Source organism: Rhinopithecus bieti, unplaced genomic scaffold, assembly GCF_001698545.2.
Source record: "Rhinopithecus bieti isolate Rb0 unplaced genomic scaffold, ASM169854v2 scaffold_5179, whole genome shotgun sequence".
Lineage (NCBI taxonomy): Eukaryota > Metazoa > Chordata > Mammalia > Primates > Cercopithecidae > Rhinopithecus > Rhinopithecus bieti.
The window spans coordinates 1-13,352 of NW_016804741.1; the positions used below are offsets into that span (position 1 = coordinate 1).

The 13,352-nt window shown below is 46.6% G+C and overlaps 2 protein-coding genes across 2 annotated transcripts in view; both read right to left on the reverse strand.

Moving 5' to 3' along the window:
- Positions 1–1,636: 1,636 nt before the first annotated feature.
- Positions 1,637–3,047, reverse strand: LOC108528508 (protein FAM209B-like). The gene is made up of 2 exons (XM_017870346.1): positions 2,734–3,047; positions 1,637–1,981 (listed from the first exon to the last, which is right to left on the reverse strand). The coding sequence occupies exons 1-2, from the start codon at positions 3,018–3,020 to the stop codon at positions 1,717–1,719; spliced, it is 552 nt and encodes a 183-aa protein (XP_017725835.1). The 5' UTR covers positions 3,021–3,047; the 3' UTR covers positions 1,637–1,716.
- Positions 3,048–9,061: 6,014 nt separating this feature from the next.
- The window catches only part of RTF2 (replication termination factor 2), a 52,552-nt gene continuing 48,261 nt past the window's right edge, over positions 9,062–13,352 (reverse strand). Inside the window, exons 7-9 of the mRNA XM_017870345.1 lie at positions 10,991–11,045; positions 10,778–10,873; positions 9,062–9,853 (exon numbers count right to left, since the gene is read on the reverse strand). Of these exons, the coding sequence (XP_017725834.1) occupies positions 9,675–9,853; positions 10,778–10,873; positions 10,991–11,045 (330 nt within the window). The 3' untranslated portion in view covers positions 9,062–9,674. The remainder of the gene's footprint in view (positions 9,854–10,777; positions 10,874–10,990; positions 11,046–13,352) is intronic.

The window sequence follows — 13,352 nt, forward strand, 5'->3', positions numbered from 1 at the left end:
TTCAGGGCCCGGGGTTGGGACCCTCGAGGGGTGCCTATGCCTTCGAGGCAGGGCCTCCTTCCCCTGAGGCCCCGGGCATCTGGGCTGCTCTCTGCCCTGCCTCCGTCTCCTGCGAAGCCATGGCCTCCTGCCTCATGGTCTTGGTCTCCCCTGGGCCCTGGGTGACTTGGATGCTTGTGAGGGTGACAGCACTGGTCAGCGGGGTACCGGCCCCAGAGATGCCCATGCACTAATTCCTGGGACCTGTGGGCCTGCTTTCATGTGGCAAGAGACATTTTGCAGATGAATTAAATTAAGGATTTTAAGATAAGCCTCCTGGCTCCAGGAGGGCGGGTCACCATTCTCCAAGAAGGGGAACCTGGGCCCCTTGGGGAAGTGGCTGATTCCAGGATGAAGGCAGGCAATGAACCAGATGAGCGTGGAGTGTCTTGGGTTGCCAGAAAGTAAGGAATTGCTCAGAAGAGGAAGGGGCTCACTCACAGAACACAAGTGCCAACCCAAAGGAGCTCCTAATGCCAAAGGTGGGAAAGGTGGAGCCAGAAAATAACGAAAATATCAGATTATTTAGAATAAAATAAACACCTGTAAGTCTATACTGAAATCCATCCATCAATAAACGGTGAAGGAACAGCTCTTACAGCAGAATTCCAATCAATAAAGAATGTAGGAGGGAGGCAAATTGAAATCAAGCACCTAAGTATGTACAGAGATGCCATCAGCCGCAGTAACATGTAAAATGCCCACGTTTTGAATAAGTAGAATAAAGAACATGTCATCTAATCTGGGAGCTCCTGGTTAGCACATTTGTATCCAAAAATCCAATGGCATAGAATGAACGAATTTTCTCCCTTTTCTTTTTTGTTAACTTAAAATAATAGAGAAGAGGTCTCACTGTGTTGCCCAGGCTGGTTTCAAACTCCTGGGCTCAATCAGTCCTCCTGCCTCAGCTTCCCAATGTACTAAGATTATAGGTGTGAACCACCGTGCCCAGCCTCTCCTTTTTTTTTTTTTCTTTTTTCTTTTGAGACAGTCTCGCTCTGTCACCCAGGCTGGAGTGCAACGGTGCGATCTCAGCTCACTGCAACCTCTGCCTCCCGGGTTCGAGCGATTCTTCTGTGTCATCCCCTTTTTTTTTTTTTTTTTTAAATCCAACTATTGACAAATGTAACTGCTGGTTTGGTAGAAGGAAAAATCAATATATGGAACCTTTGAAATGCAATGAGTGAAAGGACTCTTGTGAGAGAATCAGATGACTCTAGAATACACCCCTCCTAACTGAATCATTTTACCATTTAAAAACTATCATTAAAGCCGTCTTTTGTAATATATCAAAGATAAAAAGCAGTTCTGTATCTTGCACAAATAGATACACTATAGAGAACAAGAGTTTGTATGGAAATGACGTCAGCATCTTATCCTAGATTTCCCTAGCTCCGTCATCCACCCGCAGCCATTGCACAGAAGCACAAGCTCATCACATACTATTATGTAGCTTTTGGTGCTCTTCTCACCACCCACAGCTCTAAGAGGATGTGAGAGAGGCAAAAACAAAACCATCACTGCTATGGCTGCTGGTCTCACATTCACTTTTTCTTCTAGTGAAAAAAGAAGCAAGATCTCAAATGTGGAAGTTCTTTTCTTCAGAATACTTTTATTAGTTTGCATACAGTTTGTTAACACAACTTTTTTCTCTCCTACTTTGACACACAAATCCATTCAGCTAGAGCTTTCTTCTCCCCATATGTCATAGATCATGACACGTTGTGGATGTGTGGGTGTCTCTGACCTTCGAAGCTTGAGGTTACTGACATTGCCTGTTGCCATGGCACCTTTAAGACTCCGCACTTCAGACACAAATCTCGCAAGCGCCACGTCGAGTTCGTGTAAGGTATTGAATGCACAGTCTTTGTTGAGGGAAGCATTGTTTTTTTTCTTTAATGGAGAGAAATTGGCCGCCTCGAAGGCCAGGAGGACTCTGCTTCTGTCAAGAAAGATACTTAAGGTCAGTAATATTGTGAACTTTGCTGATTTTGACACAGTTCATGTTACAACGGCAGACCTGAGTAGTTGCAAGGAAGTCCATACTGCCCACAAAGCTGAAAATATTCACACCCTCCCCGGCCCTTTACAGGAAGGGTTTGCCGATCCCTGCTCTAATCAGTTTGGGCACAGTATTATGAAGTGCTGGGTCCTTTCTACGGGAGAACACACTTTCTCTCCCCTTCCCTTTCTACCTGAAAGAGTTGTTTGTGGTCACTTTGAGGACCAGCTCAAACTACCTTACACCTTTATCTCTTCAGCACAAGTCTCATATTTTGTTGGGATAATGATACCATTTCCATTTAGCTCAGGATTTGGTAGTAAGTCAAACACTAGCAAAAATTTAAAAAGCAAGGGACAGTGAATCTGGCCCTGCAAATAATTTTGACCTTCTGAAACACACCATAAGTTCTTGAATCTATCCTACATTTGAAAAAATCCATCTAACCAGAAAATCTATGAGCCAGTAAGCAGAAGTCATCTTCCACTGTTTGTCCCAGTATCTGTGGATCTGGGGACTATTGTCTTCACGAAGGATACATCAGGAAGTGAATTTGCCAGCTTTGCCCAGGACCATGAGGTCGGTTCATTATATGTAACAGTCCTGCCTAGACTCACTAGAACACCCGTTTCCCTGAGATTCCTGAGATTGAATCAATATGGTGTAAAAAAAAAAATGGAGCCATCCTTAACTTATTCTTCTCATTGTCTCTTTGATACTTCAGTATCACAAACAGCACAACAACAAACCAAAGCCAGAGCCATTTGCTCCCAAGCCAGCCTTGGGCGTGCTCTGGTTGATTCTGCCGAATCCGAAAGTGCCCTCCGCACGGCACCTTCCCCTGGGGTTCGCTAGTTTTCTCTCTCAGAAAAGAGAACATAGAGGCATAGCTGCAGGTGAGGCACAGAAGCAGGACCAGGAACCATTTCAGCATCCACATCCACAATGGTGAGCAGAGATGGGGAAGGCAGATGCTCATTAAATGCGGTTGCTTCCCTCGCAACTGGAGACTGGGGCCACCTGTGCCAGGCCCTTGGTGATGTCAACAGAGGCCCTGGAGCCCTGAGGCCACCCTGGTACATTGTGATGATTTCAGGAAGAGGTTACAGGGGGGCTCCAGGGCGTGCCTCAGAGCGAGAAACTCAAAAAGGGAGATGGGGGCACTTTCCAGCAGAGGCAGTAACGAAGAGAGGAATTGGGTAAATAGAGGGATGGCAATCTGACGGGGTGCCAATTCGCCTGCCAGGAGACTCTTTCCAACCTGGAGCTTTTGATGGAGAGGCCATCATGTTTTTGTTTTTCATTGTTTGATGCAGACATTGTGATGAGCAGAGGGAGATGCCATGTACCCCATGGAGCTGAATTAAATGGGAGAGAAAGGTATTAAACCACAGGCTACCTACAAACTCAGAGCCACCTATGTGGTTTTTTGTTTTTGGTTTTTTTGAGACGGAGTTTTCCTCTTGTTGCCCAGACGGGAGTGCAATGGCGTGATCTCAGCTCACCACAACCTCCGCCTCCCGGGTTCAAGCCATTCTCCTGCCTCAGTCTCACAAGTAGCTGGGATTACAGGCATGTGCCACCATGCTTGGCTAATTTTGTTAGTAGAGATGGGGTTTCTCCATGTTGGTCAGGCTGGTCTCGAACTTTCGACCTCAGGTGATCCACCTGCCTTGGCCTCCTAAAGTGCTGGGATTACAGGTGTGAGCCACCGCGCCTGGCCCACCTATGTGTTTTGTTTGGCCTACATTGTTTTTAAAAATTGTCAGTACTTAAATACTGGGGGGCATTTCACTTTAAAACTCCAAATTCTGGCTTCCTTTGAAAATATGGGAGGTCCAGAAACACTGGGTCCACACCCTCATAGAACCAGTCTCTGCTGCAGCCAAGTGAAACCATCCTGTCTGTGGCCATATTCCCCCCACAGTCCCCACCACTCACTATTACCTCACACCATCACTGATCGTAGCAGTGTGTGCCCACCCTGGGTTAAGAGTATACTTTGGGCCGGGTGTGGTGGCTCACACCTGTAATCCCAGCACTCTGGGAGGCCAAGGCAGGTGGATCACCTGAGGTCAGGAGTTCGAGAATAGCCTGGCCAACATGGTGAAACCCCATGTCTACTAAAAATACAAAAATTAGCCCAGCATGGTGGCGTATGCCTGTAGGCCCAGCTACTTGGGAAGCTGAGGCAGGAGAATTGCTTGAACCTGGGAGGCAGAGATTGCAGTGAACTGAGATCGCACTACTGCACTCTAGCCCGGGCAACAGAGTGAGACTCCATCTCAGGAGGAAAAAAACAAGAGTATACTTTGATTAAAATTGTGATAAGAAAAGGAAGCTTTAGAGCCTAGTACGAGGGGACTGCTCTACACTAGGTTATTCAGGAAGAATTTCCAGAAAAAGATGGTTGAGTAGAGCGGGGGAGATGATTAGGAGTTGGTGGGTAAAATGGGAAGGGGCTGAATCCCCTAAGTGAGAAGGAACAGTCGGCTTGACAACTGCGGCCAAGGCTGGGAACAAACCTAGAACTCCACAGTATACCAGAACCCATGAGTTCTTTAAAATGACATGAAACGAGAAATCCTGGGTGCTGGAACGCACGGCTTGTACTTGTTCCCCTGGGTCATCTGTAGAGCTGTCTTCCTGAGGAAGGCTCTGATTTGCAGGTTTACTCCCGAGGAGCAGAACTTTATGCTGCATAGGAAATAATCAAAGGTCTGCTGGGCACCTTCGCTGTGCCTTAAAGTACTGAGCTCTGTGGAGTGACAAAGTAGTTCTGCAAGACTATGACCGGGGCGGTGGCTCACGCCCGTAATCCCAGCACTTTGGGAGGCCAAGGCATGCAGATCACCTGAGGTCAAGGAGTTTGAGGCCAGCCTGACCAACATGGTGAAACCCTGTCTCCACTAAAAATAAAAACAAATTATCCAGGTGTTTTGGTGCACACCTGTAATCTCAGCTACTCGGGAGGCTGAGGCAGGAGAATCGCTTGAATCCAGGAGGCAGTGGTTGCAGTAAGCTGAGATGACGCCACTGCACTCCAGCCTGGGCAACAGAGTGTGACTCTCTCTCAAGAAAAAACAAAAAATTGTTCTGCAAGACTATTTTAGAAAACCAAAAGGGGAAAATGGTGTTGGGCTGTGCTGCACAGTTTCTTCCTCCCTGAGTGTGGTACAGTGTCGGCTGGGGCTTGGGGCTTCTTGCCAGAGACTGTCTGGGCAGACGGAGAGAGATCAAATCTCCGGGTTGATCAGAAGACGGGCACTTCTCTTCTTACAAGTGCCCACTGAGCTCGGCAGCTACTGCTTGGAATTACGCCCACTGTAGAGGCAGCTGCCCTGATAACCAGGGCCTTGGGCCACCCTGTGACCTCAGTTTAGAGGTCTGTCCTTGGCATCGTGCTGCTCCCTGTCCCCAGTCTTCCCCATTCCAGCAGCTTTGAGGGATGGCTAATTATTTTCAGGGGCCCCCATGTCCATACACAGCCTGTGTCATTTTTTTGAGATAGGGTCTTGCTGTGTCACCCAGACTGGAGTGCGGTGGAATGATCTTGGCTCACTGCAGCCTCAATAATTTTTAGTTTTTGTTTTTTGGTAGAGACAGGGTCTGGATAATTTTTATTTAGTTTTTGGTAGAGACAGGGTCTCCCTGTGTTGCCCAGGCTAGTCTCAAACTCCTGGGCTCAAGCAGTCCTCCTGCTTCGGCCTCCCAAAGTGCTGGGACTGCGGGCAGGAGCCACAGCGCTCAGCCAGCCTCTGTCTTAAGTCAGCTGGGAAGTTTGGTGGCTGTGGTGCAATGGAGCAGTAAGGGGCAAACATGTGGTTTACAGGAATGGCCTCAAACAACAGAAATGCTCAGTTTTGCCACGTGATTTTGTTATTTGGAAATGTTCACATCTTTAATGGGTAATCACTTTTTCCTATATGTATTCAAAAGTCTAGAGCACTCTCCAATAGAGCAGAACCAGTGGGAAAGCAGATCAGATCTTTGAGCCAAACTTCCGTCTGGGCTGTGGGGTGGGGTGGCGTTCCTTTCACTCATTTTGGCACGGCTTTCATTTCATTTGTTGGAAATGAAGTGCTGTGGTGTGGCAGGAAGTCAGGGGCCCCAAATGGAGGGACCAGCTGAAGCCACAGCAGAAGAACATAAATTGTGAAGATTTCATGGACATTTATCACTTCCCCAGTCAATACTCTTGTAATTTCCTATGCCTGTCTTTAATCTCTTAATCCCATCATCTTTGTAAGCTGAGGATGTATGTCGCCTCAGGACCCTGTGATGATTGCGTTATCTGTACAAATCATAAAATGTGTGAACAATATGAAATCTGGGCATCCTAAAATAACAGGATAAGAGTGATTTTCAGGGAACAAGGGAGATAACCATAAGGACTGACTGCCTGCAAGGCTGGGCAGAACAGTCATATTTCTCTTCTTGCAAAAGCGAATAGGAGAAATATCGCTGAATTCTTTTTCTTAGCAAGGAACAGCCCTGGGAAAAGAATGCATTCCCAGGGGGAGGTCTCTAAAATGGCCGCTGTGGGAGTGTCTGTCTCATGCTGTCATAGATAAGGGATGAACTATGCCCTGGTCTCCTGCAGTGCCCCCAGGCTTGCTAGGATTGGGAAATTCCAGCCTGGTGAAATTCTAGTCAGAACGAAATTCTAGTCAGACCAGTTGTCTGCTCTCGAACCCTGTTTCCTGTTAAGATGTTTATCAATGACAGTGCGTGCACAGTGGGACATGAAACCTCATCAGCAATTCTAATTTCACCCTGGACTTGTGATCTCGCTCTGCCCCCATTTGCCTTGTGATATTTTATTGCCTTTGAAGCATATGCTCTCTGTGACCCACACCCTATTCGTACACTCCCTCCCGTTTGAAAATCACTAATAAAAACTTGCAGGTTTTGCAGCTCGGGGGCATGACAAAACCTGCCGAGGTGATGTCACCCCTGGAGACCCAGCTGTAAAATTTCTCTCTTTTGTCCTCTTTCTCTTTATTTCTCAGACTGGCTGACACATAGGGAAAATAGAAAAGAACCTACGTTGAAATATCGGGGGCTGGTTCCCCTGGTACTGTGGGAAATTGAATAGATGCTATTTTGGAGAATTTCAACATCTTTTCAATTTTCTCCTCCCAGCTCCCTCCTTGGTGGAAAGCAGCTCGGGTCCTGGGGGTGGACAGGGGAGGAGGGAGAGCTAGGAGATGCTCCACTTTCCTCTTGGGCACAGCACCTGAACCCGTGGTCTCGGCACCCTGGGTGGGAGCCTGCCGGAGCTGCCACCGATTCCTTCATTTGGTAAGGACTGAATGGGGAGAAGGTGCGGTGTGGCCAGGCAGAACTGCGATTTACCTCGCTGCTTTGGGCCTCAGGCACCTCACCTATAAAGTGGGGGATGGCCATCTTCCCATCACATTGGGTGGCTGGGGAGTCCCAGGGGGAGAAGGCTGTCAAGGGCTTGGCTGTTCAGTGAGCCCTAAAAGCAATGCGAATGATCAGCCCTCCCCAGCCGCTGGTGTACTGAGGCCTCATGCCCAGCAGGAGCACAGATCATGGATACCTTCTTCCCTCATGCTGGCCAGGAGCCTTGAAGAGTGGTGCCTTAGCAAAATATTAAAGGCTGGCTAGAAATCTCCAAGGAAGCCCTGATCCCTCCTGCGTGGACAGTCCTGAGGGCAGCTGGAGGGAGGCCCACAGCCTGTTTATTTCAGAGAGGCCCAAAGCAGAAGACTTTGAGATGCTGAAGTTTTGTGTTTCTGGTTTAGTTACCAGAAAAAACTGGACACAGTCAATAAACTCAATGCAAAAGAAAACTGATTCAGGCTAACATTAAGAAAACTGAACCTGGTAAAAATAATGGTCATTAAAAGAAAAAATGCCTCATGATGGCAGAGGCTATAATTAGTAAAATGTGACTAAAAGGATTGATTGATGAAGTTTTCTCAGTAAAATTAAAATAGGGAAGAAGAGATAGTGATAGAAAATAGTGTTATCCAATTGAAGAAGGAACTGATTGTTGTGAAAATAACACAACAGGCAGGGGAGCTCACGCCTGTAATCCTAGCACTTTGGAAGGCCGAGGTGGGCAGAGTGCTTGAGCCCGGGAGTTTAAGACCAGCCTGGGCAACATGGCGAAACCTCATCTCTACAAAAAATAGAAAAATTAGCCAGGTGCGGTAGTGTGCACCTATAATCCCAGCTACTCGGGAAGCTGAGGTGGGTGGATCACCTGAGTCCAGGAGGTCAAGGCTATGGTGAGCCATGATCATGCCACTGTACTGCAGCCTGGATGACAAGAGTGAGACCCTGTTTCAAAATTTAAAAAAAGAAAAGAAAAAGGGAAATAACAATGAGAAAATGGTTGAATTTGGCTGTATAGAAAATTGGGGAAATTCAATGGCTAATTCAGGTTTGTTCTGGAAAAGTCCATGACAAAAATTCATCACTTAATGTAATTTTTATTAAAATGCTCTATACTCACAATGTCAAAATATCCTTGGGGCCAAAGCTTCCCATCACTGTGAAGCTGGGAACCACACAGGGTTTGAGAAAGAGCAGGGCCACACATGGTTCTCCCTTGCTGACCTCTCCCTGGAGTTCTCCCCATGTGTCTGTCTCCCACAGAAGCTGCCTGCTCACCTCCCACCGGTGAGTCACCTCCCACAGGTCCTTCTCCTGCTTCTGAAGGAAACCCAGGGCCCCGGGGTCTGGTTTAGAGAAGCAGTCCCTATCTCAGTCATACCACCGTGTGCAGAAAGCCACGCAGAGGCCTGGGGCTCTTGGTTCTTCATTAGGAGTCTCATGAGAAGTTCCACTAACTATTGATGTCAACATACATTATAGGCAGATAAAATGCACCTCTTTTCGGGTACAATTCTCCTTTTACCATCTGCTGGAGGAGAGAAGGGTGGGTTCCTCTGACTTCACGGAATGACTCCTATAATCACCAATGCAGTGGCTGCAACGTTCTTACCCAAGCATGAGCAGAAGGTAGAAAAGATAAAAACACATAGGAGAGAAGAGGCAGACCAGCTTTATTTTTGAACCCAATCACTGGGTGCCCAACCAAGACTCTGCTATCTTCAAAATGATGAGATGGGGCAGACTCCCCTAATAGTATTTAGCTAGACCAACAAGGATCCTGGCTCCTCCCAGGGCTGTAGCAGAGGGACGAGGCTCTTCAAAGCTTCTAGTGGGCACAGTGTATTTGAAATCCATCCTTTCTAAAGCCAGTTTCACTTGGCCTACTTAATTTATTGCTGGTAGCAAAATCATTAGAATTGTAGTTAATATGTGCCAACTCTGCACCAGTGAGGACTCTGGAGTCTCTTGTTACTGCAAGCATAAAAAGTGCAGCCCACAGGGCTTCCTGGCCATGGAAAGGACCAAATGCACCTGCAGGTGGAAGCAAGTATGACCTCGGGCCACTGTGCAGCCCCTCCCATGTCCCCCCTGGAACCCACACGCCTCACAGCAAGAGTGACCACACCATCTTGAACGCTGGCCAGGACAGCTTTATGACACAGAGCTAGAGAGAACACACAGCAGTGCACTCAGAGGTGCACAGCGACCTGCCTACGTGGAAACTAAACAACCTTCTGGGGCAGGAGCGGTGGCATTGTGGGCTTCAGAAGCAGTAGGACGTGTGGGTGACCCAGTGGGCGGACTCCTCCTTGGAGCGCTTGGCGGAGCTGTGAGTGGTAAAGAGGGACTTGTAGGCCTCGGATTCTTCACTGTCAGCGATGGACCTCTTTGCGGCTCCACACAGAGGCTTCCCAGCTTTTCCAGAAGAGCTCTCATTTGTTGCTAGAAAAATGAAGAGCCAAAACTGTCAGGGTTGGGATAAAGATGATTCTAAACTTCGCATCCTCAGAAGGGAAGCGTGTCAGTCACTCTGTCCCAGACGTTCTCTTGCTGGCTGTGTGAGTGCTGATGGACATCATCTTAATTGCCAACTCCAGCAAAGCAGACACAGCACGACACATCTATCATTTACTGTCCCACCAACTACTTGCTCTGTCGCAGACGCTGGTCCCAGCCCCACGAATGACTTAGATTGTCCCAATGAGGCAGGGCCTGCGTTCCAGGGGAGGAAATGAGCACAGGAACCTGAGTGGCCATCCCTGAGTGGGTTCCTATCCCACAGGAACCTGAGTGGGATAGGAGCCTGTCAGCCTCCCTGGATGCTACTTAAGAGGACAAGATCACACACTCATAACAATCAATCTGTATTTTTCTTTTTGTGAAATAAATGGTATTTTCTTTGAGTTAAAGAGAGTGAGTTTTAGGAGAAACTTTGATCCTTGGTCAAGAGGCAGCAGAGAGGGGACTCTGAGAGCCACACGTGGAGCCCACGAAAGCCCCAAGGGTAAAGAAACTGGGAGCATTCCCCGCAGGCCCTGAGCCACAGTCCATTTGACAGTCTCTGTGTAACATCTGAGCCAGTTCTCAGCACAGCCTTTTTTGCTTTGCACCAGGCGCTTGCTTACTCGAAGGAATCTAAACAACTAGCATTTGTGCCCAGACCCCATCAATCCTGCCAGGGCTCCTGATGAGGGTGTGTTCGATATTTCTTAGTTACCCCCCTAAAGAGAGTTCAGTGCGCTCTCTAGAGACATGACACAGGACAGGCTTGGATTTCCCATTCGCCCACTCCCGTGAAACCTCGACTCAGCCACCTGGGTTTCCAGCCTTCTCGAGACAGCTCCCTACAGCTACAACAGGACCTACCTGTGCTTTTGGGAGCCAAGTTGTTTTTCTTCTCTCTAGAATCAAGGCTGGTTTCTTCAGGTTTCCCTGTCTTAACTTTTGATGGTCCTGGGGCTTCTGTAAAAGAAACAAAGTAGGCAAAGCAAAAAACAATGCAAAACAAAGCATGAACATATTAGCAGACTGCCTTAGAGTCGTATTTTGTTAAAATAAGGATCGCTTGAAAGATCTTACCTTCACTGACATCTGGTTTTGAAACAGACTCTGCTGCCTTGGGTTTCTTTGTTTTCTATAAAAAGAAAGAATGTTGGAGGACGTGCTCAGATTCACTCCACTTCATCGTCAGTACGGCTGCCCACTGTCCCGGGGGCCCTGTCTGACCGGCCGATGCCAGTCACATGAGACAGTCAGTCACCTGAAGAAGGCTTTTGAGGTTCCGTAACTCCTGAGTGTTCATCCTCTGCATGTGACTCCAGTCATGGACTTCTGCCTCACACAAAAATGTATCTGCACAGAGCTGCTCACTTTTATATTTACATCCCCCAAATCACATTTGCAAACATTTCAAATGAGGCTGACAGATTTCTGTAATAAGGGCCAAGGTTGATGGTGACAGTTGTATGCAAAAGCGCACTTAAATGAATAACACAGAGTATATATGGGTATGTGAAGTCCAGCCAGCATAAACACGAACTAAATCTTGCACATTCCACTAACTTGTTTTCAAAGTTGTCAAACTGCTTTGGTATTTGTTATTCAAGTATAAGGCCTTGAGGTTTATATTAAAGACAGTTGAGCTAATTCTTCTAAACTCAAAACTACTCTTGTTAGATTTCCAGACACTAGAATTCTGTTACTCATAATAGTTATTTTGATCAGCAATAATAAAATAAACCATTCTACAGTTACACAGCTGTGTTGGAACTGATTTAATCGTAGAAATGACACGTAGGACTATGTTCATTCAATTTACTTTAAAATGGCAATTTCCTAAGCATCCAAAAGGTGGCACTAAAGATAAGCAGCCTGATTACTTCAGCCGTCCCCCAGCACTCAGCATTACAGACTCTCAGGCCTTGAATTTGTAACACATACATGCAATGTGATTTATAACAAAACATAAAGACCTTCTGCGCATCTCACACCTGCAATGCGAGCACTGACATCTGTGAAAACTGATACTCGGTCCTTCAAACAAGTAAGAGACCACTGTTTATTTCTAAGCCCTCCATTCATAGCTGAGGTTATTTGAAAAGCACAGGCAAGAAGGAGCTAGAGAGGAAACGTTCTATCTTGCTTCCAGCTGCAAGTGTATTTGGGAAATATTGTGGTATCCTGGCAGCAGTAGCTGTGAGGTATTCCCAGCAGCTCTGGAGAATATTTTGCAGAGGGGGGCATGTTAGTCCCACTGGGCTTTCAATTAACTTGGCAGGAAACCTGTGACAGAAAACTCATGAAAGCAAAATGGTCAAAGGGAACATGGATATTTCTAGTAGCTTCCTTTAAAAAGCATTTTTCCCCTGTTGTGTGTGTGTGTGTGTGTGAGACAGAATCTCACTCTGTTGCCCAGGCTGGAGTGCAGTGGTGCGATCTTGGCTCACTGCAACCTCCGCCTCCCAGGTTCAAACAATTCTCCTGCCGCAGCCTCCAGAGTAGATGGGATTACTGGTGTGCCCCACCACATCCAGCTATTTTTTGTATTTTTAGCAGAGATGGGGTTTCACCATGTTGGCCAGGCTGGTCTCGAACTCCTGACCTCAAGTGATCTGCTTGCCTCGGCCTCCCAAAGTGCTGGGATGACTGGTGTGAGCCACGGCACCCAGCCGCCCTTTTGTGTTTTTTAAAACTGAGCTTGATCAATGGTAGCAATGAAGAACAGGGAGATGGCTTTTGGCAACGGTCCTTAGTTAAAAACTCCTCAAACTTAGTTTCCCTCTTTCTTCCCCTCTTACAATAATGGAATCATAGTAATTTAGAAAACCAACTTAGAATTAACACATTTTATATAAGATATACATGTATTTACTTTTCAACCTTAACACAGCATTTAAACGGCCAAGTGGCTTTTTTTTTGTTTTTGTTTTTGTTTTGAGAGTCTGTCAGGCTGGAGTGCAGAAGTGCGATCTCAGCTCACTGCAACCTCAGCCTTCGGGGTTCAAGTGATTCCTCTGCTTCAGTCTCCCCAGTAACTGGGATTACAGGCACATGCCACCGCACCTGCCTACCAAATGGCTCTTTAAATAGTTCTTATGAATGTTGTATTAACATCTTATAATATTGCTCCATGGAGTATTTCTACCGGCATCTGAATCCAAAGTTTGGGCACAATTCCTCTAACTACAGAGCCATTTTCAGACATTATTTTCTACGTAAAGTAAAATGATGAAAGGAGAAAATACAAATGCTTTTGGCTCTTTCTGATCAGTCTGGATCCTTGCGTAATGATAATACTGCTACCATGTGCTCAAGCCTCGGCTTCTTTAAGCCTTACAACCATGAATTACACATTATTCCAGGGTGATACGGTCCTGTCTTATCTGCTATGATTTTTTTTTTTTTTTTTTTTTTTTTTTTTTTTTTTTTTTTTTTTTTTTTT

What these genes read in the sequence shown, in the direction of transcription:
- LOC108528508 (XM_017870346.1), bottom strand. Translation starts at nt 3,020, where the DNA reads ATGAGCATCTGCCTTCCCCATCTCTGCTCACCATTGTGGATGTGGATG. An exon ending in AGAGACAATGAGAAGAATAA is followed by an intron (nt 1,982 to 2,733) that starts GTTAAGGATGGC and finishes CTTTCTTGACAG; the next exon opens with AAGCAGAGTCCTCCTGGCCT.